General features: G+C 40.3%; 1 protein-coding gene across 2 annotated transcripts in view; it reads left to right on the top strand.

Moving 5' to 3' along the window:
- The window catches only part of ttbk1a (tau tubulin kinase 1a), a 52,523-nt gene extending 31,579 nt beyond the window's left edge, over window positions 1–20,944 (top strand). For both annotated transcript variants that reach the window (XM_026171994.2, XM_026171995.2), the window contains 2 exons: window positions 18,072–19,480; window positions 19,586–20,944. In XM_026171994.2, coding sequence (XP_026027779.1) covers window positions 18,072–19,480; window positions 19,586–19,997 — 1,821 coding nt within the window. In that variant the 3' untranslated portion in view covers window positions 19,998–20,944. The remainder of the gene's footprint in view (window positions 1–18,071; window positions 19,481–19,585) is intronic.
- The last annotated feature ends 4,529 nt before the right edge of the window (window positions 20,945–25,473 follow it).

Here is a 25,473-nt window from a genome sequence, read left to right as displayed (position 1 = left end):
TTCTTTGTCGTGTGAGTGTCCTGCAGAGGTGGCAAAAGTACAGACATTCTGTACTTAAGTAGAAGTACAGATTCTTGAAGTAGTGATTCAAATTCTTTACTCAAGTAAAAGTGAAAAAGTACAGGCTCTGAAATGTACTCCAAGTAAGGAAGTAAAAAGTAGCTCTTTGAAGGACAACTGTGCAAAGCTAACTGAACCTTGTGCTATATTAATGTATTAATGTAATAATAAAATTATATCAGGGAATAAAGACTTTATTTCAGTCTGAATTTGAATTCAAATAATTTAGTCAGGTTGAATTATTTATGTAGAACATGAGCAGAGAAAAAGACAAGCTCTATTTTCTTTCTTTGTACTCAGGAAATGAGTACAGTCAGGGGTTACAGTGGGATTCAGTGGGTGGGGGAACCCTAAAATCAGTTTTGATGGTTCAGTGTGGGGAAAAGAAGCACAGCTCACAATAATTTCTGTTGAGAGCTCCAATAGATTTTCTTAATGAAGAGACTGTGATCTGCTGAACTGCTCTTTGCAGATTTATACACTTGAATTCAACCAGATGTAAGAAGATGTTTCACGAGTGGTCCTGGCTAACTTACATTCTCTGCACTAATAGTTAGGGCTGCCACAAACGATTATTTTGATAGTCGACTAGTCACCGATTATTTTTGCGATTAGTCGACTAATCAGATCATGCATCCATTGGACGTAAAACGTACAGGTTATTGCACCAGCAGCATCTGCTCTTATATAACTATCATTATCTTACAGCTTGAAGTGTTTAAGGTTTGTGCTAACTAAAAATAAAGACAAGATGATAATTTATTAAATTTTAATTAAATTTGCAGATTGTTGTCCAATATGAAAAAACATGAAAAAACATAAACAGCTATTGGGTATGTACAGACCCAATAGCTGTTTCCCAATTCCTAAGCCGCATCCTTTGAAGGACCTGGCCCTTGCCGTCTACGCAGGCCCGGGTCCTTCGAAGACCAATAAGGCTGGAAGTGCGAGGCTGTGAAATGGGATGGTTTAGCCTTCAGATTTGCATCACCAGCTGTCTCGGTGAAGTTTAATAAACTCAGCCATCTTCTCCTTGTTATCTAAAGTATAACAGGACGTTGGAGTAAATTCTCAGCCATCTCACACTTCTGTTTAAGCAGTTTTCTGTTTGACGTTTATTCAGCTGTGTGAAAACTTAAATCTCAGTCAAACCAATTTACTCAGAAACAAATAAAAAAGCCTTACAATAACATTTTTAAGTTGTCTAAGTGACTTATATATCATGTTTAACCTGAGTAGCGAAAGACCGCAGGGGTCTGAAAACAATGTGCCAGGAGTCCAGTGTTCTTGCTGGCTCTAGTGAGTCTTGACCTCCCAGTCAGTTATCGAGCTGGTGGGTAACAGGCATCTCCGAAAACGTCAGAGCACTTTTGCAAATATGTGATGTCTTGATAAATCGAGCAGATATTTGAAGTTTACACAGCTACATTCTTGCCTGAAAATATCTTAAAAGTTGATTTTGGGACCTAGAAAGAGTAATATTAAAACTTAGTAGCGCTATAAATTCTGGGATAGTTTGGGACATGAAGGATACACCCGACCCATCCTTCATATCTGGGGAAATGAAGGACGCATTTGTCGGCTGCATTTGGAGCAGCCTTCGAATTGGGATCAGCCTTCGTCGCCTGGCTGTGATATAATCGGCCTACAAATGCGGCCTCCAGCTGGACCTTTAGCTAGCAACATGTTGTGCATCAAACTGCACACAAACAATTTGTGTGTTTGCTAATCTTTGTTGAGCTGATAGACGCGCCATATTTGAAATTACCTGCCACTTAAAAAATGTTGTTCCCCTTTATGTTCTTTTGTAGTGCTAGCTAGATGCTAAAGTACAGCAACCACAACTTATGGACACCTGTAGTCGTTTGAGTGCCCCCCCCCCCAAAAAAAAAACAACTTATAAAACAGAAAACACAACCCACTTTAACCCCTGACTATGACACACGATTGAATCTCTTTGATATCTTTTTGTGCGACATTTCCTGGTGATACCCAAACAGGACTGGCTGTTTAGCCTCAGATTGATTTGATTATAAGACTATTTTCTCAATTATAATTAGATTAGCCTATACAATACCTTCTCAAATACCCTTTTAATATCAAAATACCTTCTTATACAAATGGTACTGATATTTTTATTTTAGTGGTACAGCTTGTCCTATTTGCTTAACCCAGCATGAAATTTGAAATTTGAATGAAAAGTCTAAATTTTCTTCATTTTTCTTACTAAGAATTTCATGTTTTTAAAAGCAGAAAATTGCCATGACATTCCTGCACATGACGAGTGTATGGAAACCTAAGATCCCAATGACATTATGATTATAAACTTGGCACAAAAAGTAAGGAAATGTGAGTTTGTTCTAGTATTTCTTTATCATACTGCTTCTTGGTAACCAATCCTCTACCTGTTTATTTCCCCTTTAAATGGTGCCAAGTGCGTGAGGAAAATGAAATTCGGGCTTAGCAGAGCTAAGTATGTTGGCTACACCCATGAAAAACTTGCTAAATTGTCTCTTCCAAAGAGCTTATTCTGCTATTGACTCTTGTTTTGAGGTTCTGGTACCCCAGTAACTAAGAATCTGGTGCCTGATTAGCAGTGTCTGTGAGCATGGACCTAGTGGTCCGCAGCGGTCATTGGTTTCTACCAGCTGTCTCTGTGAAGCTGTCAGCTGTCTCTACCATGCCATGTTTGATTTACTTGGATCAGGTCACATGTCATAAGGCAACTTCAAGCTGGTGTTCCACAAAACCAACCACTTTTTGGAGTGAGGCTTATTGGCATCTCCAAGTGAAAGAGCAAGTTTCATATATCAAGGGACGTCAGAGACAGGCTGCAAAATATGTGTCCCAAGAAGATGATACCACAAGAATACGGTTTTCTTACCCCGTCAGCACTTACAAACTGTAGGCTGTCTTCTATATGTTCTATACCAGAACAAACTGCACACAGCCAATCTTCAGTCCCATAGGTCAACCAGGAGGCCTGCCATGACTGTACCCATAGGGTAACAGTTTTTGCTTGAGGCAATGTGATGGTGTGGGTGGGTGTTATTGAGATGAGATTCCAGTAGCAAACCCATGTCTCCACAGTCCACCTCGTCCCTACAGTGCAGGGTTTATCAGAGACTTCTTCTTGAATTTGGGAGTGGAGAGGATTGAATGGCCTACCTGCAGTGCTGACCTTGATGCTTAGGTGTGCTGTTTGTGCCAGAATGACCAACACAACCACACTGGCTTACTTGCAACAAATGATGGTTGAAGAATTGGATACCATCCCACAACCAAGCTGGTGACCGGCATGAGGAAGAGGTGGTGCCATGCTGTTGTGGCTATGTATGGTTCTTCCACATGCTGCTGAGGCCCCTGTTTGTTAAATGAATTCGTCCACACGTAAACGGCGTGGTCACTGAAAACGGAGATTTTTAAAAACTCCGGCCAGGGTGGATATTTTTGAAAACTCCGTTTTTGCATTTACGTGTGGACGAGAAAAACTGAGAAAACGCAGCGTCAAAGGTGTGCGCCTTTTTTGACGTCAACCTGTGCGCCACGTTATTGTTTCGGTGAAATGAATTTCTACAATACTGTTACTGTTAATTCTACTCTCTGCAGTGTTTAAATGCTTACATATACACACACAGTTACTGTCCCTCCACACATATGACTCGGTTCTGCTTCTATGCCCCATCCTTGTTTACTATTTCCCACCGAGGCTTCTAGACTTCTGATTGGCCAACATTTCTACACGGTTAGGAATATATCGCCACCTGTTGCTTTGGCATGTTCCTAGCAGCGTTTTCCTTCATTTCTGCGTTTACGTGTGGACGGGATTATTTTTTAAAACGAAAACGGAAAATCTCAGTTTTCAAAAATACCCGTGTACGTGTGGACGTAGCCTTAATCACCCAATACAATAAAACAGCACCAAACAGGACTCAATAACAGAATAAGCTGTTTGGCATTGGCAGAGAGGATTTGGCTAGTTTTCTATGGGTGCAACCCAAATACTAAACTCTGCTGCTTAACCAATGCTATCTAACAGAATAATATTCATTGCCAGGAAGCGCTGTTACAATAAAGCAATACTTGAGCAAACAAACATTTTCTTATTTTTTATGCTAAGTTTATATATGCTAAGTTTTGACCAAGTCAAAGTAAACAAATAAAAACATAAAAACAAACAGCACTTTGTTATGGAGGACCAAACTAGGGACCAAAAAGAAATGAAACTTCATTTTAATAAATAAATAGATTAAATACGTTTTAGTACATTTGTCTTGAGAATGGGGCTAGAAGAAATGTCATGGTATCATCTAATGGGTTCATTCTCTGAAAACCAAGAACTTTTCATGACACAGGATTCTTAGTTGTGTGTGTGTGTTTGTTTTTGTGTGCTTGGGAATTTCTCAAGAATAATTTCTATGGAAATGGCACTATAGAACTAGAGGAAGAGGTGGGGGGATGGGGTTGGGCGGTGGGGAGGTGAGCACAACAATTGCTTGGTTCTCCTTAGAGATAAAACTGAACTGAATTCTGCGTATGAAGAGCCGGTTATGTGGAAAACTAATGTGGAATCACTGAATTTCACATTAAGCTCACTTTGTATTTTCACATCATTTTCATTTTCCTTAGCAGGATTTTCTTCATGGATGTGATTTTCTATTAATTTAAATCTACGTTTGATTTTTTTAGTTGAATTACAATTTTGTGACCATTTGAGTTGTCCATTATTTATTTACAAATAGGTCAGGTTTGGTCCTCCATACTTGGTGGCTGCTGTTTACAGGCTGGACGTGCAACATCATCACTGAAATTTCACTTTATCTGCAGTGAAACAGGATACCTTTTAAGCCCGTGTCAGTGGAAAATTCGTATGCACAAATTAATTTTAGCGCTTTTTAGTGAGCTCTTCTTTGACTTTCCTTTGTTTTCGCGACGATTGTCATCTCTAGACTCAGAGCAAGCTTGTCTGCTGCCAACCATCGAGGACTGCCATTGTCTTTTCTGCGTCAATTCTTTTTCCCGCTCCCACATAACTACTGACGCCTTTGCCCCCAACCTATCGCTTTAAAAGTACACAGTATGTCAAGTTTGACTCATCTGAGGAGACAAAGAAAAGAGCGAGGGTGCCATTGGGACAACACAAGAAGAAATAAAGTGATGTTTCGGGGTAAGCACAGTTTAGGAATAGTCCTTTACCTCTGTTCTCTCACTGAATTTCTGTTCTTCCTCTTCCTTTTTCTTCTGTTCAAACATATTTCCTCCCTTTTTCCCTCCATTGTGTGTTTGTGTTTTGTGTGCTTGATGACTCATCTCTTTTTTGTGTTCCCTGTTTCTTTTTGTACCTCCAATGGTAATTTTTCATTCAGAAAACAAAAGCTCAAACTGACCAGACTAGTGAGATACAGTATGTGCAGCGCTTGTGCTGGTGCCTTTGTGTCCTTTTAAGTGCTTTGTCGGGGAAAGTGTCTTCATCGTCATTTTCCCAGTCTAATCCAGGATGCTAGTCTGATCCAAAAAGCTAGTCAATTGGTGTAAATGTCCAGTTAAGTTTCTAATAGCTTCTAAATAGTTTCTGATAACTGTAACTTTAGAGTGCCAGGTTTACACCAGCACTCCACCAGCTTCTCTCCCCAAGCACCTTTTCTCACAACATTTAAGCTGAGGGCTTTTGACAGAAGTGAGCATCAATCAGCTTTCTCCTGTCTAACCTGTCTAACGTCATGGAGGGGTAGGAGAAAAGGGCAGGAAGTCAAACCAATGTTGGGTTGTAGCTGTAAGAAAATCTGAAATTTATTGTTTGCTTGTTGTTTTTTTAAAATAAATAATTAATTTAAACTTTTTTAACCTCACTTCCCTCTTTCTGGTTGATCTGTTTGCAGTTGGAGGAGGACAGGCACCAACCACGGCCCAACCAACTGAGGAGGCTGGCCTCCTATGTCTTTTCTTCCTCCACCCTTGAGACAGAGCAGTATCCTCATGGAGGAGGGAACTTTATCCAGAGGAGCCGCTCAGCTGAGAGCAGCCCAGCACACGTCAACGCCACTGCAACTTCAACCCGCCGGCGGCATGCTGGCACTCTGCCGACCCCTGGCAGCCCACGGAGCAGACACTCTGTTCTGAATATGTCGAGGGCACAGCTGCAGCACGTGTTAGCTAAGCTCATGAACAAGAACAACAGCTGAGAGATGGACTCAAACACATTAAATTAACACATGTGTTAAGTAGGCACATACACAATACACACATACTGTATGCAGGGTTGGTCACACCAACTTGGGGCCCGGTGCAGTTTGGCCTCTCACTTCCTTTTCTTCCACCATTTGTGTTCCACAGTCAAGATCATCTCTGGTGCATTTGCTCTGATTAAGAGCACCAACTATTAAAATACTAATTATTTTATTAGTATTTATCCATAAATCTTTAAATTTCATTGGCCCTAAATAAAATGTGTAGAATGCTTCAAAAGGCCCTTAAATTACGAAGCATCACTGGTGAGCTGGGAAGACATTTGACTTGTGTCAAAACAAGGAGTATACTTATTAATACCAAAATAAAACACAGCTTTGCCTTTGTATTTGGTTCATTAGATATTTCTGGCCAGCTCTGCATATACAAATATTCTAATGAATGTACACATAGATAAATCAGACGTGATAAAAACAGCACACTAAGAGCCAGGCATGGTCATGAAACAAAACAAGCCATATTACTGGCAGACAGCAGCACTGCTAAGCTGGTAAACACTTAGTATCACACACACATTCACAGTCACGTAGCTCTATCAATTGTAAGAAGAGGAACAGAAGAAAAGAAGAAAAATGCTCAAGATGGGGAATATTTTCCATGCAATAAACTCTAACAAGCTTCTACAAACCTGATGTTGCACATGCCACAGATCTGGCAGACTCATGTGAATAATGTGAAACTGAATACATCCTTCTTGCTTCTATGAAGAAGAGGAGCGTGAAACAGAGTGGGGCTGCAAACAGACTGTTAAGCTTTACAATATCTGTGCATTTATTTATTTCAATTCTTTTCTGCTAAAACGAAAGTGTGATTATCAACAAGTGCAGGTTATCCCACCAAGGTTTTGCACCAAGACTTCACAAATCTTCGCCATTACTCAACCAGTGATATAAACATCTCACTCTGCTTCTGCTTCATTAAACTCTGTGTGTGAAGAGAGAGGGGTATGTGATAAAAGTCTTTCTCGAGGTGTGAAAGGGAATTCAGCATTAACCTCTAATTACACCTACACCTGACACCAAGAAGTACGGTGTCCCTAAAAGACAAATATTTCACAAAAAATAATAGTTACTAAATAAATTGAAACTAATTAGTAAAAGAAACCAACACACACTGGCATGTCATAAATGAATTAACACCAATAACAAATTTACAAATGTATAAAATCACTTTTTATTTACATTAATTTATATTACAAATTAACAACTACCACTACATAGTAAACAAATTTACAATAAAGACAATATTCTACCTAAGAAAATAAAAAGATTCCTTTTCAAAACAAGCAAAAATCATGAAAAAGACCAAAAAAAGGTTGTTTTTTCTTGAATGGATTTATTATTTATAGTTTATAGTCTTATTTAAAGTTTTAATACGCTAAAAAGTTTATTTGAAATAAATAATTTTCTGAACTGTTTTCTTTGAGATTAAGGGCCACCTCTTAACTGGAAAATGTATAGGGCTGAAGAAGGCTGCCAGATAGGACCTAACAAAGTTAAAGCCTGTTTTATGACATTTTTAAATTTAACTTTTGCACTTTTTTCTAATGAATTCTCATTAGTATCAGAAGACTGTAAAAGAAGTGAACTTACATTTGGAACATTTAAAAGTACATGTCAGTTTGTGAAGTGTTTGCTGGAGCTCTTGTTTGACTCTCCTTTGATACATATTTTTAGGTGATCGGGATCCATTCAAGCACACAAATGCTGACAAATTGAGCTAAACAGAATGTGCTTGGATGTATTATTCCATCAAAAGAATCGTGCACGTTAGTTGTACAGAATCTTGTTTTACACAACATATCTGTGATTTTCTTTTAGCATTTTTCTTTTTCTGTTTATTATAATTTAAGCACACTCACTGAGGTAGCAGATTTCCATGGAATGAGAAAAGGTTCTCAAAGGTTTTGTGGTCAGGAGCCCGTTTGCCGTGTGTCCTTTGCTATTTGCATTTGTGTGCTTTGAATGAGTTTTGGGCATTCACAACAGTGCCAGTCAGTGAGCCCATTACTGAAATATTTTAACATCTATTTTTCCTAACATCATGATCCTTTTGAATTCATTCAAACAGATTCATTCAAATTCTTAAATGTTTTAAATTCTTCATTTAAATTTGTAAACTTGTTTGAGTTTGAGTTAAATCCAGGTCTTCCAGAGGATGCAGTCAATCCTGTTATATTTATTGTTAGTTTAAAATATATTCAAAACGACATTTTATGTATTGTATGTTGGGTTTCTGTTGGAAGTACTAATGTAAATAGACACATAGATAGATATCACACCAACACTTGCACACCAACAGGTTACTTGGCAAACTGCCTGAAGGGGTATACCAGAGAGATAGAACCCTGAGAATAAACTGGATGTTCTCTACTGAACCATCCAAGGTATACTCTTAGCGACAGGGGAACAATATGGGAGCAGCCCCACCAAGTCTGGAGACACAGCAAAACAGGAAGATCAGATGGGAGACGAATGCAACAAATAATAACAATCCTTAGTCGTTAGTGGTTCTAAGAGCAGGCCACAGCAACCTTGAACAATTTCCAGTAACTATCACAGTGGCAGATATCCAAGAAAGAGTCTCAGGCACAAAGAGCTGGACAGTACTCGGCCCTGACACTTACTGGCTGAAGAAGCTAATTGCATGCCACGAGCGCCTGGCAACACAAATTAAGTTGCTGTTTATGGATGAGACATACCCAGAATGGCTAGCCAGACAGTCCTGATGCCCAAGTACGTCCAACTACCGACCAATAACCTGCCTTACGGAAACTCTTGTCAGGTATCATAGCAGCTAAGATGGACAGACACATGGCTCAGTATATGAGCGAGGCCCAGAAAGAAATTGGAAGAAACACCACTGGTGCAGAACACCAGCTTCTGCTTGATAGAGCAGCCACTCAAGTCACTTAAGACCAGACTGACCAACCTGTGCACCGCCTATGACAATACCTGACACATGGATCCTGGAAGCCGAGAAATGTATAAGGTCAACAGGACCCTAAGAGCCTTTATCAGGAATTCAATGGGGATGTGGCAAACAACACTAGAGGACAACTTCAATCCAATTACACAAGCCACTATTAAGTGTGGTATTTACCAAGGAGGTGCTCTGTCCCACTGTTATTCTGCATAGGTATGAAATCAGCCAGACCATTAACAAGACTGGCTTCGCATACCTACTAAAGAATCAAGCAATGTCAGCCAAATCCTGTACATGGATGGCATCAAGCCACATGCCAGGAGTGAATTAGACCTTGATTCGCTGATCCACGCCAACATCAGAATGTCATAGTCGAATGGTAGCAAAGAGAGAAAGAGTATATGGTGAATGGACTGGTTCTTATATAGCGCTTTTCTACTCTATCTGTGCACTCAATGCGCTTTACACAACTTGCCTCATTCACCCATTCACACAAGCAATTTTTTCCTTGCTATTTCTAAGTGCTTTCTGTCTAACATTCACACGGCAGGCAGCATTGCAGACATTGAGGATAGGTGCAAGTACCTTGCAATCCCACCTGCAAATAGGAACCACGAAGAGGCCCCAGGAAAGCTGCAGGCACCAAATACCTGCAGAGATTAAGAGAAGCTGAATGAGAAGAACAAGATCCAAGCAATCAATACCACCACTCTGCCAGTTGTAAAATACCCTGCTGGGATAATAAGCCATAACCATACATTGAGGGTTTCACCAGAAGTCCAGCACGCCAAGACTGTACAATAAGCAGAAGAAAGGAGACCAAGGAGTACATCAGGAAGATGGTCACAACTGAGAAATCCAATGGCTGGACAAAGCTGGACTGAGCATAGGCACTAATCATGGCAGTGCAGGAACAAGCTCTAAGATCGATAGAGGCTGAGGTCTACAACACTAGGCAAGATCTCAGGTGCAGGCTGTGTAGGGATGCCCCTGAGGCAATCAGGCACATTGCAGCAGGGTGGAAAATGCTAGCAGGCAGGGCATACGTGGAATATCGTAACTAGGGGTATAATGACCAGTCTAAGATCCTGTGGGACTTCCAGATACAGACGGCCAAACTGCTTATGGCTAACCATCCGGACATAGTAGTGGACACACAGAGGAAGAAGGTCATAGTGATAAATGTAACTTTACCAAGTCAAAGTGAGAAATATCAGTGGCTAAGAGAGGAGCAAGAGGAAATGTGGTCCTGTGGTAACTGGAGTGCTTAGGGCATTTACCCCTAAACTGGGTGAGTGGTTCAGATCCCAGGAACGGAATCAGAGATCTCTGTCTTTGCACCTAATATCACATAATAGATCCAGTAGAGCAGAATAAGGGATTTTTCTTTTTAAAAATGCAAAGGTCCACTTTATCTTCTAAACAAACATGATGAAACGTAACATTTCAGTTACATTATAAGGTCAGTGCCAGGGTGTCAGTGCCAGGTATGATTGACGAAGAGGTGCTTTTTGTTGGGAAATTGAAATGGTTCAATGCTGGAAAGATAACCAGAGATAAAAAGAGAGAATACGAACAAAGTAAATGGTTTTTCATTTTGGAGAACTTGTTGGAAAAACTCTTATCTCTATAAACAAAAGAATTCGTGAGCAGTGGAAAAGATCTTTGAAATAGAATATTTCAAAAATATTTTTATTTGTTTTCTGTTTATAGTTTGAGTAGCATTCAGTTTCAGCCAGGTCTGCAAGCAATAAGTCTGTGATGGTTACTATCATCAGCTTTTATCTGACAATAATGTAACTTTTTATTTGCTTTTTAACCATCACAAATATCAGTTATCCAGATATCTGCTGGCTTTTACCGGAAGAAATATTGGTCTTCTCAATGTGTCTGTGTAGGTTTTCAGTCATCTGGGTCATGGTAGTCTAAAGAGCTTGGAAAGAAAGCAAGTGGAAGTCTTAAAGTTTCATGAAGATATTTCACCTCTCATCCAAGAAGGTTTTTGAGTTCTAAATTAAAACGGTTTAGGGTCCTAAGAATTTTAAACCCTATTTGGGGTACCCTAAGAAGCTAACTGACCAACCACATGAGCCAATGTGAAAAAACATGGAGGGTTTCAGGAGGAAAGACATACAGTATATATGTCTTTCCTTCTGAAACCCTCCACTTTATTCATGTCATGGCTCATATAATATAGTCTGTTGTATGCTGCTGTTAAAGAACAATTTTCTCTTTAGTCTTAAATATACAGAACATTAGATAAGAGGGCCATGTTGTGCAATGAAAGACATGCTCGGGCAATGTCAGGGCTACAAAGGGCTACATTAACTAAATACGCACCACTTGCGCTTTTATTTAGCTTCTATTTGAGGCATTATCTCTGTGCCGACAGTTATTCAGATCCAGCCTGATGGTAAGACTGAGTTTGTTTTCATGCTGCTTCACACTGAGTTCAGGACACCCTGTATATTTTATATTACCATAGCATTACAACATAAACACTTTGAGAATGTATGAACGGGACTAGCTGCTAACTTTGAACTTTATTTTGCATGCAAGCAAAATGATTCAACTACCACACAGGATTGTCACTAGTACAATCCTGTATCACCATTAAGGTAATGCTACATTTGGTTACAAACAGGGAGTAGAAATATGTCAGTGTGCTTATTCTACTAAAAACACCTCAAGTCTAAAAGAGTGATCTGCAACAGGTGTCATCTTGTACCAAAACTGTTTGCCAACTGTGTCCATTCATTGCATGAGATCTGCTATCTGAACAACATGCATTGCCAACTGTAAAAAACAGCACTGTACAGTAATTATGTATACAGCTCTGACTAAAAGAAGTCTGGGATTGTTCTGTAAATAATTCACATCTACACGAGATACTCACGGATCAAGTCTTTTTGATTTGAGTGTTTTTGAGTGATTATGTGAAAATATATTTTAGGTGTTCTCCAGTTAGTGGAGGAACAACCTGCGATTAACCATATATGTATATTATGAGGTTTATAGTTTTTTATTTTGAAAACTCCACATTTTTAAAGTTATAATTAACTGGAAGAATAACTGTTTCATTACATAAAATTACAGCAGTTGTAAAGCAATTAGTTGATTGAGTAAAACATATTAAAACTGTTAAGGTCTACCATAGAAAATATGGCATGATTCACAAAAAATTATAAAATAAATAAAGAGATATGTCCTTCCAGATATACATACATACGTTTGCATATTTAATGTCTTCCTGATATTCTTTAAGGACTAACAAAAAAAATGTGAATATACATAGAGAGAGGTATATACTGGTGTCCAGTTGGTATATTTCAGCACTATGCCACTTTCATAGATTTGTTGATACAATTAGCCTAGCTTGGTACAAAAGCTAGAAGCACGGGGATACTGCAAGACAAGTTCGTGCATGTGTCTCCTAACTACCTTAATAGTTTAGAAAAAATCTATATTCTAAGTGACGCTGGTGTGTAGCTGCAGGAGATTGCTTGCTGTTGCCAGTTGAAGATAATCAATCGTGCAATTGCCTTGAACACTAGCAGACTGTTGCAGTTGGCCGTAGTTGGCAAGGAAGGGAGGATTTTGTTAACTGCTTGCTCAGTGCTAGTGAAACTGTGAAATTCCAACCAAACACGAAACAGTAACTGTTTGGCTTTGAATTAAAAGTTGGGACTTTTAACCACAACTTTTCCTTTGAAGTTGAACAGTTTAAGTTTTTCGTTTGCTTTGCACTTTTTCCAATTTCACTGCAACTGTTCTACTGCTTGGTAGCTAGCTAGCAAGAGTTTGAAGACAAATCTGCATATTCCATGCAAACTATGGGTAACTGCAGCAATCTGAGTTTTTTGGTGCAGAAATTGGTGCTCTTTGTGACCAATTTCAGCTGGTAATAGCCAGCAAACATTCACCAACTGGTTGGTGGAATATGCTTTTTCCCACCTAGTGATCAGAGGGAAAAAAGTATGCAATAGAATACTATAAACTATTGCTACTAAAATTAATTAACTAATTAATTTAAGTCAGCATTTGAATTAGGACATTTTTGTTGTTGTAGGAGACAGAAACTTTTCCTAGGCTTAAACGTAACCCTTTGCTTCTAGTTTTTGCTCTGAACTATGCTTCAAGGCACCCATCTTTAATTTGACTATAGCAGCAACAGAGCAAAAAAAAGAATATTAAATTGTACCTGAATGCTCCTTCATCAGTTTTGTAGTCTCAGCAGATTGTAGATAAGGAAAAGATGACTGAATGCTCACAATATTTGTTCAGTGTGATGATCCGTGAGTGTCTTTCACATGTACAATATATGTAAGCATTTTTTTCTATCACTATATGATTGTACAGCATTGCTTGTATAATTTACAGGTAAAGCATGTATTTTAAACTTTTGTAAATCCAAAAAATAACCCTGTACAGATATATATAGAAATGTAGAAAGCAATTAAGAGAAATCAATTTTCATTTAACCTCTAATAAGCATGATAATAACCGGGGTTCAGTATGTATGTCCAAGCTGTATGTTAAAGATTGAACGAGGGAAACACTTGAAAAATCACCTGAATATCAAACTGTGTGCTATCTAAGGATGAACTCTGCAATGCATTTTTGTGCCTTTTATATCAATTTATGTAATCTAGACAATCTTGAAAAGCTTGTGTTCAACCAAAATGACATTAAAATGGGTTTTGGGAAAAATGTACCAGTTTATGCTGTCTTTGCTTCTTAGGGAGAGCCCATTACAAGCTTTTAGCTTCCCCTTGTATTTTTTTTTGTTTTGTGATGATCCCAATGTTTTTAGGTGGTGAAAGGCGTGGACTGCATGCAGGTCAGTTAAACAGCTGGCCTCTTCTACTACAAAGCTGTTGTAATAGATGCACTGTTTACCTTAACATTGTGTTGCTGTAATATGTAAAGCCTTCCCTGAAAAAGACATCACCTGTCAGTGTTAATCTCGTTAAAATGACGTTAACGCCATTACCACATTAACGCGGCAAATCTCTGTTAGCGAGTTAACGTGGGGCTGCACAGTGTTAACGAGCTAACCACGATAACGCATTGACGCACGGGGCGATCCGTGTCAACTCGCTAACAGAGATTTGCTGTGTTATGGTGTTAATGTCACTTTAATGAGATTTTAACGAGATTAACGCTGACAGCACTACTTAAGCAATAAGTTGTTTTTTTCATTGTGGAAATTTGCTCCATGACGTCTCGCCATTGTTTCAATCGCAAAGGATCACTTTAAAGCCAGTTTCTTGTAATAATGTTTGTACAGGCATCAGTTTGAACAGGTAAAGGTCCTCACCGTGAATTACTTCTGCGGGTAGTAGGCCTAAGTACAAAATCTGTAGATCATTAGGTATTTTATAACTTAAGATATCCTCAGGTATTTTGACAATTCCCAGAAAAGTTGAACCTTTTCACATTTCCAAAAAATGTTAGTGATTCGCACTGATATGACTGCAGTCTCCACCATTGCTGTGGGATTCACAACTGTTTACTTGTGACGTGAGGTGTGATTAAAAAAAATCTTGTCAAATTTTTCCAGCCAGATTCTCTCCATTGTCCACAGCAAGTAGAAGTGTGTTGTAACAGGCAGCTTATCCCCTGAAAGGTTAATCTTCAGTTCTGATTCCCATTTTTGTGTTATCCACAATGAATAATTTCTGTTACATTTTTGGAAGCATTTTTACATTTTTGACACAACCTTTGACGGTAACTTCTTCTTCCACAGTAACCATTTCTATTAGCTCAATGCCCTCTTGAGAGACAGAGTTTCTGCTCTCAGTGTCTCAAATGAAGATACCTAAATAAGTCAGAATTATCCAGCTCAAACTCTTCTTTTTGAAGGACTTAAACACTTTCCCGTCTGTTAACGTACATACTGCTGTGATTTCACCGTCTCTCCATTTCGTGAATGTGTTATCCAGTTGACCAGTTCTGAATTCTGGAGAATGTGAGGGCCAAATCAGCATTTTACAATCTCCTTCGATTTTGTATTTGATTACCAGATCCCACCAGACCTTTAATGTTGTTGCAACAATGGGATTTTGGTCCCTGAAATGTGTGTACATTTTGTCTGAGGGCAACTCACTCCATCATTGAGCTCAATATGTTTCCAGTGCATGTCAGCTGGGCTATCTGATAATACTCTCTTGGAATAGTCAGTCCTCCTCTTCCCTTTTCTAGTTGGAGAGTTTTCAGTTTTACCCTCGGTTTTTACCCCTTCTAAATAAATCTACTCATTTGTTTGTTCCATTTGGCAAATTGAGCATCAGGGATATGAATTGGTAGTGAAAGGAATAAATACAACAATCTGGGTATTACCTCTATTCTTGAATTGAGATCCATAACTAAGGGTGTCCATTTTGTTAAATCCTTTCGTAATCCTACTGTAAATGGTCTCATATATTGTGTTTAGTTAGATTCCTAATATTTTTAATTTTCTGAATCCCATTTAAGTTTGTATTTATGTCTGATAAATTCAATGGGTTTGTAGTTTATGCACAATATTTGAGTCTTAGAAATATTACATTTTCCTCCAAACTCTTCTAGAATAGTCCAGAGCTTTAAGAATGTATGATCTGGGTTTTAGAGGTATATTATTACATCATCTACGAAGAGACCTACACTTTGTTCTTCCACTGCTAACCCCTTTCAACTCATCGCTTTGTTATATATTGAGCCAGAGGCTCAATAAATAATGTCAATAGGGAGGGGCTTAAACAGCACCCCTGACGTGTTGCTCTGGAGCAGGGTCCTCAAACACCAACCCATACTTGGACTACACAATTTGGCCCTTGAAGTTATGTTTTTTGTTAGGGAGGATTTGTCCGTTGTTGAGTGCAATGTTAAAATAAGTTATTTTAAAAGCAAAAACTTATTTAATATGAAGGTAACATGAGCAGAGAGTAGAAACATGTTGAGGGATTGGCTGTGTTATTTGAGAGAGTTATTTGTAAAGAAAACAGTTTTCACTAGCAGTCAAAAACTAATGCGTGCACTTGTGTCTGGCCAGAAAGAGAATAGTAATTTGTTTATTTGGTAGTTCAATGAAATGCTTCAGTTAGTTAAGAGTGAGAAAAAAATTGTGTTCACATTTGCAGTTTTATTTTGTTATACAATATTTGAAATTGAAAAAAACAAACCAAAAAAAACCCACTACATTTTTGGGTGTTTTCTAGTTTGTTTGTTTATTCGGTTTTTTGTACTACTTGAACAGTAAAGTGGCCCTCCAATGAAATGTCAGAGCCAGCTGTGCCATTTAAGGTTGAAACCCCTGCTCAGGTGAGCTCAAAGCTGTCTGTCAAGTTTCCATTTATTTTAATTCTAGCCACTGGCTTATGACACATTGCTTGTAAATGGACTGATTATAGCGCTTTCCTACTCTCACAGAGTACTCAAAGCACTCTATACAACATGCCTCATTCACCCAAATTCTCACAAGCACTTTATCTACACTTAGTGCTTTCTAACAACATTCACACATTCATACTCCGATGCATCAGAGAGCAAGTTGGGGTTAGTATCTTGCCCAAGGATACTTGACATGCAGACTGGAGGAGCCAGGGATCGAACCACCGACCTTCTGATCAGTAGGTGACCTGCTCTACCTCCTGAGCTACAGCCACCCAGTTGTATGCATCTATTGTATTGATCTACAATATACACTATTGTAACTCACTGTTTATGTGTCTGCACATGTGGAACATCTGCAGGTTGTGCAAAACGCTGCAGCTAGGCTTCTGACCAAGTCCTCTAAATATTCACATGCGACATTGTTGCTATGTCATTTACACTGGCTTCCATTTTAAGATCCTGGTTTTGACTTTTAGAGCTTTGCATGGACTGGCACCAGCTTACATTCCTGATCTTCTATAGCCCTATGTCCCTAGCAGGTCACCGAGATCATCTGATCAGGGCTTACTTGCTATGCATCACACTAAGATGAGAACTAAGGGTGACAGAGCTTTTGCCACTGTGGCCCCTAGACTGTGGAACTGTCTCCCTCTGAGCCTAAAAACTGTGGACTGTAGTGGCTTTTAAAAAAACAACTGAAAACTCATCTTTTTAGAATTGCTTCTGGTTAATTTTTGCCTGTTTGGCAAGCTGTAAAACTGCCTCCATCCTAACTGTCCAACATCTTTACTCCTGCTGCTGGTGCCGCTCCTCTGTTCTAATGAGTTGAAGAGACTGTGACGTCACACGTGATATAAGAATGGCCTTATATCATCTATATCAATTATCTTCACGTCTTTGAAACTCCCTCTGCCTTTCTTTTACTCTCTGCGCTGTCGAGGGTCGGTTCTGTTGCTGGGGGCGGGCCACCCATTGCCATCGTAGTATCTTGAGCAGGCGAAATACTGCAGCGTCTTCCTCCAACGCCGCTGCTGGTGTCACCGTGTTAAAGCCTCGTCTGCGCAGCTTGAGGCTGGCTTCATGCGTGCTACTTTAGAGACGGACTATGTCCTCCTGTAATTCCTTCCCCACTCATTTGTGTATTTAACTCTAGAAAAATCGTCAATGAACGAGTTTTTAGTGTCATCACACCGGAAGTTTTTGCCATCAGATTTTCTTTTTTCTCATTTATAGGCTGAGACACTTATTGTGACTGTTCTCCCATTCCACCCTGATATTGTTTTAAAGGCTACGTATGTTAATATTAAATAAGCTTCTAATGAGTGCTTGACATTGTGCTCATGCATTGTTAAAACTGCTAAAAATGTTTCACTAGTAAAGGCCTTTTATGATATTTCTGTACAGAGCTGGGTGAAGTCTTTGAGTTGACTCATCGGTAATACACAATGTTATTGCATTGCTTCTAGGTGTTATCGCCTTCAGAGCAGAGTGGTTTGTCGCCTCCCTCTCCAGACTATCGGACAAAAGGCCAGAGTGACGAGAAAGAGCATTTTCACATCCTTCCTCAGCTGCAGGCCAAGAGGGCTGACTTTCTAACTGTCATGCTGACTGGTACTTTGCCTCAGCGGCGGAGTTTTGCCACACCAGACGAAGAAGTTCCAGAAACCCCAGGGCCAAAGGATGACGACGTTACAAAGAGTGAGTCCAACAGTGAGGTGAGTCAGAAGAGTACTGAACGTAGCCAGGATGCTGCGCCTTCAACACTGATGGCTGAGGACCAGAGGGGCCAGAAGGAGCATGCCTCCGCTGCTGATGCAGACCCAGACCTAGAGGATGCATCCAAAACCCTTGTTCTATTCTCCCCAGGAGACACTCGCAAGTCTCCTTCTGGCGGCGATCACGTTCTGGATGGTGAGTTGGCTACACCATGTGCTCTAACATCCCGTAATGACCGCCTTCTAGTTGGGGATGCAATACAGCCTGAACCTTCAGAGACTGGCCGTTTGTCCCCAGCTCTCAGATCAGACCTGAGGCCTTCCACACCCATTGCTCCTGGTTCACCCCCCTTCACCAAAGTTGAGCGTACTTTCATTCATATTGCCGAGACATCACACCTCAATGTTATGTCTTCCAAGGAGGGTGACCGGGAAGTCTTTCCCATCATGAATAAATCCGATATAGATGCTGACACCCATAAGAAGGTGGAGGGAGCACCAATGATAGAAGAGTATCCAAAGGACTCAGTGGAAGACCAAACTCAAATAGACAAATACCCCAAAACTGAGAATGGTCCATCTACTGAGCTGGCCCAGTCTTTGGAGCCTGTTCCAGAAGCAATGTCACCAACTGACATACATAAAGATCGGTCACAGGAACTTACAAAACAACCACCACCAAGTGAAGACCCTGCCAAACTTCAGACAGCAGAATCAAAAGTACTCTCTGCCATCAAGCCCAGAATCCGAAGCCGAATTCCAGTGCTCATTTCTATGGAGGAGGATTCAGGCTCAGAGCAGTCCTTATCTCTCTCGGCTCGGGTCCGGCTTCAGCATCGCGCCAGGCAGCTGGATTTGGCCCACCTGCTAGTCCAGAAGCAACACACTCGCTGGATGAGGAGGAGAATGCTTTCTGGTACATCATCATCGCTGTCTTCGGGGGACGATGAGCGTCGAAGACCGTCAGAAACCCTGTCCACTGCAGGCTCAGAGGAAGACACGCATACATCAGATGAGTCCAGGTGGAGCTCTCGTCTTAAAACAACTGAAGAGCAAGGCTTCAAAGAGTGCAGGAGCAAGATCCCCAGGCCAGTTACCCCCATAAAGCGGTCTTCAGGCGGGCTTGGTAGTGCTGCTCCTACTCCTCGCTTAAATAATGGGTATGATTTAGTTTCTTTCTTATAGTGTACCCACAACAATTTAAGCAGTTTGATACATATTTTTAAAGTAAAATAATTTTTCACATTTTTATGTTCTCTTCACAGGAATCAGAAAATTGGACTAAGCACTCTAGTTACCCCCCCAAAATTTAGGCCTATTTCTCCTGGGTCCTCCTTAACATGTCCCCGTCCCTCAACTGTCCCTGCTCCATCTGGCAGCCCTCGAATGCCCCTACGAGTCTTGTTTGGAACCAGACGCAGCCTTAGCTCATCCCACTGTAGGACTGACAGTCCCTCCCCTCAGAGAGTATGTTCATCTAGGCAGCCCCTCTCGGTACGAGCCCCAACTGTCCCCATGCTGCCACCCAGGACTACAACCATCATGCGACGCAGCGCCTCGCAAGAAGCCACCACTCAGTCCTCTTCTACCACCATGCCCGCTAGGACCAGGCCAAAAACAGCTAGTACAGCTAAGGGGAAAGCAAATTCTAGAGAGAAGGTGGCCCTTGCTAGATAATACAAAGACGCTTATCTCCAAGTATTTGTGAATAATCAGTCTTTGGACCAGCTATGCCTCAAAGGTTTTCACCTTATTCCATATTAGACTGTGATGCCACATTGACTTCTTTCAGTTCATTTACTATATACATACATACATTTTTTTTTCCAAGGACAGCTTATTGAACTGACTACCTGGGCTTCCATTTATCTTATTGTCATACAGGAGCATTACTGCCATGGTGCTATGGATACGTCTGCTGCTCCCTGGTTAGTCCCTAATGAAACTGCTGTCTGAAGCTGAGAATCCTTATTCCAACAAGTCCAGTTTCAGACACTTTCACCTGATACACCTAATACACTACTCCTGGCTTTCCATGGGTATATTACTCTTGAACTGACAATATCCTATTTGGTTCACATTGCATGGTAAAGTATATCAGAGAAACATTGAATCTGTAGAGGAAACACAACATGTACAAAAATCTGTACCCCTTGCCTATTGGCTAAAGAAAAAAAAAGATTAAATTGGACTTGTTTGAATACCCTTACTGTGATAATGTGAGACTCCTAATCTATATTCATTATGACTGCGGATAAAGTGAAGAGCTGAACGTGAACATATATCGCTCAAATGCTTGCCTACTCCTTATGGTGTGATAATGGCCATGCTTTAATCATTCTATTATATATTGGTGTTTTAGTTTGTTTATGCTTTGAATTGTACATAATCGAATCATTTCCCATAAAGACATCTTTATTTTTATCTTGGCAAGCAAAATGTAAATGAAGTCTTTAATCTTTGGTTCCAATTTGTTGGCATTATGCCTGGTTTTTATGCATGAGAAAAACAGGGTTAAGCATGAGAAGATGTTATACCTGCTTTAATTCTGTTGGCAATACAAGTCTGGACTGTGTATATGGAATCTCTGGGACTGAGGCGTGAAGTAAAGTTTTGATCATGTGGCAGAGGGTCTTGTCATTCTTTTCTCCCTGGTATCTGTAACTAACATTCAGAACTGACATATATCCATCACAGTGGCGTGCAATGACTTTAACAGAAAGGCAAACAGAGATGATTTTTGCATAAATTATCAAAAGTAAAAGTAGTTCATCTGCAGAAAAATGTTCCCCATCTGTGTTAAGCGGATTAATGTTATTTTTGCAGAGTTTAAGGTTGAGCTCATTTGAAATACTGTTTAATTGAGTAGCATCATACTAAAGCATATTGATGCTTCCTGTGAGGACCTCTGAAAAAAAAGTGTATTAAAAGATTAGTAAGAAAAATATCAGCTGCATTAAATGGCTTGATCATCATGTGACATAGTTAACTGTTAATACCTGAAGGGAGAATTCAAATATGAATGAAAACTTATCATGGTCAAGCCATTTAATTCAACTGATATTATTTTGGCAAAACAGTTAAGTGTATTACATTCAGATATTCTATAAGATGCAAATCTAAAAGTGCTGCTCAACCTGCACCTGCTCAACATGCATCTTTTATTAGACTGGAAATGGTTAGAGTCTCCATCATCGTTAAAGTTTTCCTTGCTGATATACTAAAACTATACTTTTCCACACATTTCCTCTACATCACATATGTTGCCCAAGGTGGTTAGCAAGGGGAAACTCCTTTGTTATCTCTTCCACAGCATGTCTTTTTTCCTGTCTTCCTTAGCTCTCCACAACCAGTCGCGGCTAATGACTAATCTCAGAGCAGTGAAAGCAGACCAGTGGTTGCTGGCCGTGCATGTTGATCTCCCATCAGTTTACAGTCGCAGACAAGCGGCTGTTTTTCAACAGGTTCAGTAGTGGACCCCCATGTTGCCTCTCCTCACACAGTGCCAATATTAACACCTCCTCAACCCTCCTCCACACAGAGCTTGGGTACCCAGAACCCCCTACCTTCCTCTCAAGTTTCCCCTTCACTGTGATGGCTGACCAAGTGAGGAGACAACTGACCAAGTGACTACACCAAGGCGAAGCTGTAGGCCCTGACAGTATTAGTCAGGGAATCTTTTTTTTTGTTTTGTCCTGTCCAGCAGTTGCCACAAGCATAATAATGGTCTGAATACTTTGTTGTGCCAAATATATTTGCTTTCACAAGAGGAACACTGTAGCCCAGGGGTCGGCTTGCTGACTGATGGGATGGGTTAACTGATGGCACGACCATAGCTGGACTGGCCAGGTGTTGTGCCAAAAAGTGATTGTCTGCCAAAAACTGATTTCCGGTATTTGCCAAAAACTGATTGCTCATATTTAAACTGCTATAAGTAACTCGTTGGGCTATAATATGTGAAACATATGTCAAATGCATCCCTCATGGATGACATAAAGTCATCTTGAGCCACAAACAACATTCGTGTAACAAGGTAGAAGCCGGCCAAAAAAAATCTGTTTTTGGCCGTGACTTTTATATAACCTTTATTTATGCAAAAAAAAAAAAATTAAAAAATCTCATTAATATTAAAATAGTCTTTTTTAAGAGTAAGTTGGCCAAGAGGACAGCAGAAATGGCAGCAAATATTACAATAGTTCAGTAAAAATATTTTAAGTGGGGATAAAGGACCGGATTGGTTATAATGTAAGTACAATAACACAGAGTTATAAAGATACTTGAAAAACAGATAATTTTTAATTCTATATATAACCCCTTTGTAAACCCTGTTCACCGAAGTCTATTTACCAACATGCGTAAAGATATTACACATAAAAAATACACAGAAACATTGGAAATCACTTTTTGGCACAACAGCGATGGTGATTTTTCGTTTTTATGGGGAGATGGGTTTTTTTTGTTTGTTTGTTTTGGGTTTTTTTTTTATTGTTTTTGTAACGGTATAAACAATGAAAGGTGGTGGATTGGCCAGATGCTGGCCGATGTGTAAAAGTAACTCAGTTGTTTGGTGGTGGCTATGGCGGAGCTTCCACAGAGGCCAGCAGGTGGATGAGGGAAAGGGGAGGCAGGAGGAGGAGAGACCCCAGGCAGCCGCTGCTTCGAGTATCAGGTGAACTGAACTTCAGGTAAGACGGTATGACCTTTTCTTTCTGTACACCGTTATATTTGTGCCACAAAACCAACCAATCAGAGACTTGATCTCATTGGCTGTTTTGGTCTCCAATCAGCTCGCAATGACGAAATGCTATATCCCAGAATGCATTTTGTTCAAAACTCAAATGATGCAGTGGCGGAGAAACGCAGAGTGGCGATTTGTTTATCGCCCACTTTGCGCCAGAAAGAACATCAGCTGATATCAGTATAGTGGCACACAAATAACGCCATACTTATGAACTGTTTCTGAGAGACAATGGCTACGTTCACACTGCAGGTCTTAATGCTCAATTCCGATTTTTTGCTCAAATCCAATTTTTTTGTCTGCTTGTTCACACTACAAATAAAATGTGACAGCCAACGCGCTCTGGCGTGAACCCTCAAAGCGCCCGCATGCGCAAAAGAAGACGTCACACACAACGCGCTCTGTTTAGACCCAGACCGAACAGTATTGTTTGACTGATGGCCTTAATATAAAGACTTGTTTCGGACTTTACATTTCCCAATTTTGCTTTAAGTTATAAAGTTATTTTGTTATTTACATTTGGCCTAATAATGATCCTTACTGCAGTTTTAGAGAGGAGCGGTGCTTCAAAGGATAGTTGCAGATTTCTGTCAGAATCTGTAGATTATACAGTACAAATAAAATGTTCATGTTCCTCCAACGTTGTCTTCCCAACAGTTTCACTGGATGGCCAGGAAGCGTTCACGATGTCTACTTGGGCGCTGATAATTGGCGTCTGTCTTGTGTCAGTGACGTAAAAGACGGATTTAATGCGACATGACCATTGAAACAGTAGTCGCTTTCTAAAACATCAGATATGTATCGGATTCAGTACCACATACAAAGTGACCCAGATTGGATTTGAAAATATCGGATTTGTGCTGTTCACACTGTCATGATCGGATATGGGTCGCATAGGGTCAAAAAAGTCGGATTTGATGTGCTTTCGCCTGCAGTGTGAACGTAGCCAATAATAATACCAGGATCCTTTGTAGCTGACGGCTGGTAACTGTGCAGCAGAGGCGGGTCTAGCAAAGTGTTGCCAGGGGGCCAGGTAGCCTGGGAAAGGGGGGAACAAAGAAATACTTTTCTTTCTTATTCTCATTTCAAATTTCTAGCTTTTAATAAATAGTTATCTGAATCTTACAACCAAAGTTTTTATCTGATATAAAATGTATAGAAAGTATAGAAACAATACAGTACATCACTGTCACAACAGCGTTTGTTTTCATTCAAAGGCTTTATGGCTTTTCCTATAATACCCGGTGGGCTGGTCTCTAGTCAAAATGCCCGGGCCGATTTTTTGTCCCAGTCCAGCCCTGGGCACGACACGCAGGGAATTCTGCGAAGGTGCATTAAAAAATAAATGGCTGGGCCAGCGGTGCACATCGCAAATTGGCTTGCATAGACACATTTGTTGTGCTGCTTCTTAATGGTAAATGGTAAATGGCCTGTATTTGTATAGCGCTTTTCTAGTCCCTAAGGACCCCAAAGCGCTTTACACAACCTGTCATCCACCCATTCACACACACATTCACACACTGGTGATGGCAAGCTACAATGTAGCCACAGCCACCCTGGGGCACTGACAGAGGCGAGGCTGCCGGACACTGGCGCCACCGGGCCCTCTGACCACCACCAGTAGGCAACGGGTGTCTTGCCCAAGGACACAACAACCGAGACTGTCCAAGCCGGGGCTCGAACCGGCAACCTTCCGATTAATGATGATATTATAGCTAACAACCCCAACTACCAGATTCAACTTGTATTTGGCTACAGATAACTTTGCTTACTGGTGAGAGGGACGTTGCTAGCTGGCAGTTTTTTCAAGCGATGTTAAAATTTCCACATTCCGACACTTCAAATGCTTCAGGAGCTGTTCGCTCAGTGCAGCATCAGCACCGCGGAAATACACGGATACATCCATAGACTCGAGACAAAATTCATAATGTGTTTTAGGGACTTTCAGGTGTATGGACCAATGTTTTCTTTTTTAATCAAACCAGAAAGCTTTAATGAAAAGCTGGATTTGTCTTGCATTAACTGGCTGGACACAGAGGAAATCAAAATGCAGCTGATTGAACTGAAAAGCTCCAGTCTGTGGGGGTCAAAGTTTGCAGAACTACGAACACAGCTGGAATCCACAGCTGTGCGTGTTCATGGAGCTGCATTTTCACCTGCTGAACGTCACTACCTGACGAGTTTAACTGTCTTCAGAACATTGCAGAGGCCTTATTGACAGTATTTGGTTCTACATATCTGTGTGAGCAGATTTTCTCTCACATGAAGAGTGAGAGAATGCTCTCAATGACATGAGAGCATTCAGACGGGTAGCCGTCTGAATGCTGGACACTGAATGTTGTACAGTTCATTTGCTGTTATGGATAAAAAGTCTTTTTGTTTCAAAATAGCTGAAAACTATTCGCTGATAGCTGC

The sequence above is a fragment of the Astatotilapia calliptera genome, chromosome 6, assembly GCF_964374335.1.
Source record: "Astatotilapia calliptera chromosome 6, fAstCal68.1, whole genome shotgun sequence".
Taxonomy (NCBI): domain Eukaryota; kingdom Metazoa; phylum Chordata; class Actinopteri; order Cichliformes; family Cichlidae; genus Astatotilapia; species Astatotilapia calliptera.
The sequence above is the reverse complement of the archived record's forward strand: the minus strand, read 5'-3'. Positions and strand labels throughout refer to the sequence as shown.